This window comes from Triticum urartu, chromosome 7, assembly GCF_003073215.2.
Source record: "Triticum urartu cultivar G1812 chromosome 7, Tu2.1, whole genome shotgun sequence".
In the NCBI taxonomy this organism is placed as follows: Eukaryota; Viridiplantae; Streptophyta; class Magnoliopsida; order Poales; family Poaceae; genus Triticum; species Triticum urartu.
In genome coordinates this window covers 559,783,930-559,788,894 of record NC_053028.1, presented here as the reverse complement: position 1 = coordinate 559,788,894, position 4,965 = coordinate 559,783,930, and the positions used below count along the sequence as shown (strand labels likewise).

General features: G+C 60.6%; 1 protein-coding gene across 1 annotated transcript; it reads right to left on the bottom strand.

Moving 5' to 3' along the window:
- Positions 1-249: 249 nt before the first annotated feature.
- LOC125525489 (GDSL esterase/lipase At4g26790-like) lies at positions 250-3,427 on the bottom strand. The gene is made up of 2 exons (XM_048690487.1): positions 2,792-3,427; positions 250-1,175 (listed from the first exon to the last, which is right to left on the bottom strand). The coding sequence occupies exons 1-2, from the start codon at positions 3,200-3,202 to the stop codon at positions 489-491; spliced, it is 1,098 nt and encodes a 365-aa protein (XP_048546444.1). The 5' UTR covers positions 3,203-3,427; the 3' UTR covers positions 250-488.
- Positions 3,428-4,965: the final 1,538 nt, after the last annotated feature.

Here is a 4,965-nt window from a genome sequence, read left to right as displayed (position 1 = left end):
CGCTTTAAACTTGTCATGCCATACCAACTATAGTTGCCTTGACAACTTTGTAGGATTTGCTATGACCGGAGTTGAAAGTTGCCATGTAGCGAAAAAATGGCAACAAATTTGCCACGCTGTGCAGAGAATTTGTCACCCCTTAAATTATGATCCGATGATGGCTTTGAGGGCGTTCGCTTGGAGCCCTAAAAATACGACGTTATTCCCTGGTATTGGGATCTTTAATTTATGCTTTATCTGACAAGTAAATACTCTGAATGGCATTAGTTTCACATTCAAAGACCCAAACAATGCACTGCAAGTCTGTAAATTTAATCTTTCTCACTGAAACCCAAAGAGTAGACGGATTTCATGTGAGACAGTGTTTACATCGAATCGCCCACGCCCAACAAATGCATGCTATGTATCTACACCAGTTAAACGACACTCTGATCACAGTACAGCTCACATTCCCTTTTCATATTCGCTCAGTATACGGGAGCTGATCCCTACGTCAGCAAGCTCAAGCTCGCCGCCGTCGTCCCTTTGGCAAAGAAGCGGTTGATCTTCTCGGTGGGGTGGAACGAGTCCCAGAAGAAGTACTTGTCAGCGTCGTCGCAGGTCAGCGGGGACTTGTCGTTGCACATGAACCCCATCTCCACCTTCCCCGTGGCGCAGCACCCCTCGGAGACGTTCTCCAGCCCGAGCTTCTCGGGGTGCTGGATGAGGTCGACCATGTCGTCGTAGACGTTGATGTAGGCGAGCCTGAACCCGCGGAGCTCCGCCCGGAGCCTGGCGATCATGGCCTTGACCTTGACGTTGTAGTCCCGGGCCACCTGGTTGTACTCCTCGTTGCAGCCGCCGCCGCCGAGCAGGTTGAGCGTGCGCTCCAGCGGCACGCAGCCGATGGCGGAGAGCCCCGCGAAGGTGACCCGGCGCGCGCCAAGGCGGTAGATGGCCGTGAGGAACTCCGCGGCGCGCGCCACCAGGAAGTCCTGGTACTCGGCCACCGTGAACTGCAGGAACCGCCCGGTCACCAGCAGGTAGTAGTTCTCCAGGAAGTCGTTGGTGCCCACGCTGACGACGTACACCGCGTTGGCCACGATGTGCCTGGCCCGGGCGCGCCCGGCGTGCTTCGCCAGCCGCTGCTTGTACTCCTTGAAGTACTGCACCTCCTTCCACATCGGTATCACTCCCTGCATGTGCCCGCGGAGAAGAGGGTCAGCAAATGTGTTGTTCTTTCTGAATGTTGTTTTCTAAACACAGGACTATGCCATGCTACCCTGAATTCTGAATATCGACAGTATTACTTTTGTATAGTGCAGTAGATTCAGAGATTGAATGCCTGTGAATATGTACATCCAAGATCAAACCCATACATCGGATTCGATTAGGACGGCAGTCCCTCTCTGGCTGCTGATACTACAGATATTCTGGCCCGGGAAAGATCGGTGCGGCTGGTTGGTGAGAGCAACGAACCAAACTACCACTGTTTGGCTCATAAATTCTACAGGAACTACAGTCGGTGGCGCCAAATTCAGACCGAAAACGGTGGACTTGACCGCTAATAAATGTGTCAATAGAACGAACCGCGTCGCTCTCAAGCATATGGACTGATGGGCATCGCCAGCTGAAGGAAACGGGAAGCAAAGAAAATGCTGTCTGATCATGGATATTCATGGTACAGAACCACTCTAGGGTGTGGACTCTGGATCTGGAAAAGAAGCTTCCTAGCTAGTAGCCTGAGCAGGACAGGGTACACTACATTGAAGAAGATAGGCTCGTAGGCCGATTATGCACCGCAGCTGCAGGTCGAGTAATGAAAATGGGTTGCGTGCGACTGAATGAAGGCATGTGGTCGGCCATTCCCAGCACTGAATGCGAGCTAATTAACGCCTCTGCATGCAGATGCACTTGGCTGCTCGAAGAAGAGGGATGAGGTCCATGAAATTAGCCTTTTATTATTTATTTTCAAGATCAACAATGAGAATGCTTGTGTTGGAGGGAAAAACACAACCTATAGGGAATGCTTGGCAAAATGTACCAAAAGCCCTATGTAATGTAGTACACTGGGTAGTTGTTGCGCACGGTGCGTGATTAGTTAGCTGTCCAGCCTGCTGGCCGGGCCGATCGGGCTAGCGTTCCAGCTAGACATAAGGGGAAGTGATGCTGAAAAGGAAGAGACGAGCGGCCGGCTTGCCGTACCGGAATTTTGGAGGACAGCCGTTGCGTGCGTCTTCCTCTGCAGAATTGCATAAACGGCATGGCGCGCGCGAATGGTAACAGTTGGTGGGCTCATCTAAAACTAGATTCCACCCCGCGCATCTGCTCTATTTATTGTGTTGCTCCCCACATCCATCTAACGTTCAAAACGGAGGGACATATGGTACATCAGTACATGCCTTGGCACCCACTAATCATGTTAATTGCTTCAGACGGACGGCTGGGATGATGTTTCGACCAGAAATTAGCAGCAGGACGCATGGCTCAACCGCCATGTTTATGGGGTTTTATGCTGCCTGCAGGTAGATTGGTACCCATGCATGATGGGCCTGCATGCTGTGTCTCACTGCTGTACGTACCCTCACTTGATGACCAAATGATTCAGTAACCATACGGTGATACGGAACAAGAGGCCTTCGGATACTAGGAACAACAGGAGTAGCATTTGCGTCGCCGGCCGATCTAGCGTACTACTCCTAGTTGCGTGCGTGTGAGTTTTACTGGCTAGCTTCCTCCTAGGTTACTCGTACGTGTTGCACTTGTACTCACTACGGACGCGCGTTTGCGCGTGCGGGTTCGTGGCTCGTACCAGGACGCTGGCGGTGGCGTTGTCGAGGCCGGAGCCGGCGGAGGCGAAGACGACGCCGGTGGCGAAGTCCTCGATGCCGTAGGCCGGGTCGAGGTACGCCGGCACGAGCGGCGGCAGGCCGAGCGCCTCGGAGACGAAGTCGGGCGGCAGCCGCCCGTTGCAGAACCGGCCCGTGGCGCCGCCCTGCAGGTCGCGCCCGTAGGGCGGGAAGTTGCTCTTCAGCACCGTGCCGATCACGTTGTTGTTGCCCGTGTCCACCGTCGAGTCCCCGAACACGATCACCGCCGGCACCACCGGCTTCTTCTTCCCCGCCGCCGCCGCCGCCGCCGCGCCTACGACGACCGCCGCGGCCACGAGCAGCAGCAGCACTGTCGCCAACGACGACCTTGCCCGGTCAGGCGCCATCAACATGGCGTCGCGCGTGTACTGACTACTGATGTAGCACTAGGTGCGTGCAGCTGGCCGGCGATCGCGGCTTGCAATTGCAAGTGCGACTAGGCCCAGCGCTCGTTGCCAGCTCGCCACTAAATAGGCGGGAGAGCTGGGAACCCGACGAGGTGTCGTCAGGTCGTGGGGACAGAGGATGCGTCGCGGTTTCTCAGCTGACTGAGGAGGCTTTCATCAAAGTTACAACGGGAGGCGCATGACCTTGGTTTGTTGGGCAGGGAAACGCTACTGAGGCCAACTCCATCGCACCAACCTAAACGGACGTCCATTTTGTCCGAATTTTATCTATTTAGGATGACAATGAAGACGAAAACAGACATGCATGTCCGGGTTGGGTTCGAGATGCCCACCGCGCAAGAACGACCCAAAATGTCCGCTGCTCGCTCGTCCCTACCTGCGCGCCGCGCTCGCCGCCGCCTCGTCGCGCCCGCCCACCGGCGCGCGCCCCAGCCTTGACGCGCCCGCCTGCCGCGCCGCAGCCTTGCCGCCGCGTCCGGCCCGCTCGCCCCGCCGCCGCCTTGCCGCGCTCGCCTCGCATGCGCCCGACCCGCTCGCCCCGCAGCCTCGCCCGCGCCCGCCCCGCGCGCCCCGTCCGCCGCCAACTCTCGCCGCCGCCTGCCGCCGCCCCGTCCGCGCCCGCGCCGCCTCGTCCTGAGCACGCCCGCGCGTGAGCCCGCCCGCCGCGCGCCCGTCCTGCCCCGCCCTGCCCGCTCCCTGCGCGCACGCCCGCGCGCCCCGCCTGCTAGCCGCGCCGCGCCCCGCCTGCTGGCCGCGCCCGCGCGCCGGTGCCCCGCCTCGCCTGCTGGCCGCACGCGCGCCCGCGCCGCCTCACCTCGTGCACGCCCGCGCCGCGCCCCGTCCAGCCCGCTCGCCGCACGCCCGCACGCCCCGTGCCGTCGCGCGCACGCCCCGCGCACGCCCCATGCCCGCCCCGCCCCGCCGCGCGCACGCCCCGCTCAGCCCGCTCGCCGCGCGCCCTGCCCGCACCCTTCGCCACGCCCGGCCTCGTGCCCGCCCCGCCACGCCGCGCGCCATGGCCTCTAGCGCCGGTGTGCCTGCTGGTGATGCTCCGCGCCGCGCTCGCCCATGCCCCACCGAGCTCCTGCCACCGCGCCCGCACAGAAGGATCTCGCGTCGCGCTCGCCCATGCCCCGCCAAGCTCCTGCCGCCTCGCTCGCGCCTGCGCCCCGCCCGCGCACGCTCGTCCCCGTGCCCCGTCGAGCTCACCGACGCCTGCAGCCGTCTCTGCACGCCGCGCCCGCCGCCGCATCCGGCCGAGCCGCCGCGAGCCTCGAGCCCCCGAGCGCCGCGCGACCCTGCCGGTGCCGCGCACCTCCCGGCTGCGAGCCTACGCCGCCACGCTCACGCCAGGGCCCCGCCTGCTTGCCTGCGCACGGCCATGCCCGGCCGCCGAACTGCGTGTCAACCGAGGACAGAGAAAAGGAGAGAGAAAGGGATGGGCGGGTAGGTGGGGCTCTTTTTGTTTCATTGACAGGCGGGCCCGGGGTCACATGCAAGCGGACGAGGACGGACGAGGACGCAGCTCAAAGTGTCCGCTTCAGACGCAAATCGAGCTCAAGTTTGCTCTCAAGATGGGGCGAGACGGATCAAAAGCGGACACTTTTTACAGATGGGGTCGTGTGTTGAGTCGTCTCGTTTATCTCTTTTATTCCAAACGGACGAGGGCGGATAAGATAGGGTCGCGCGGTGGAGTTGGCGTGAGATAG

Coding starts and splice junctions, on each gene's coding strand:
- LOC125525489 (XM_048690487.1), bottom strand. CDS start 3,202: ATGTTGATGGCGCCTGACCGGGCAAGGTCGTCGTTGGCGACAGTGCTG. Junction 1,176..2,791: donor ACGCCACCGCCAGCGTCCTG/GTACGAGCCACG, acceptor GGGCACATGCAG/GGAGTGATACCGATGTGGAA.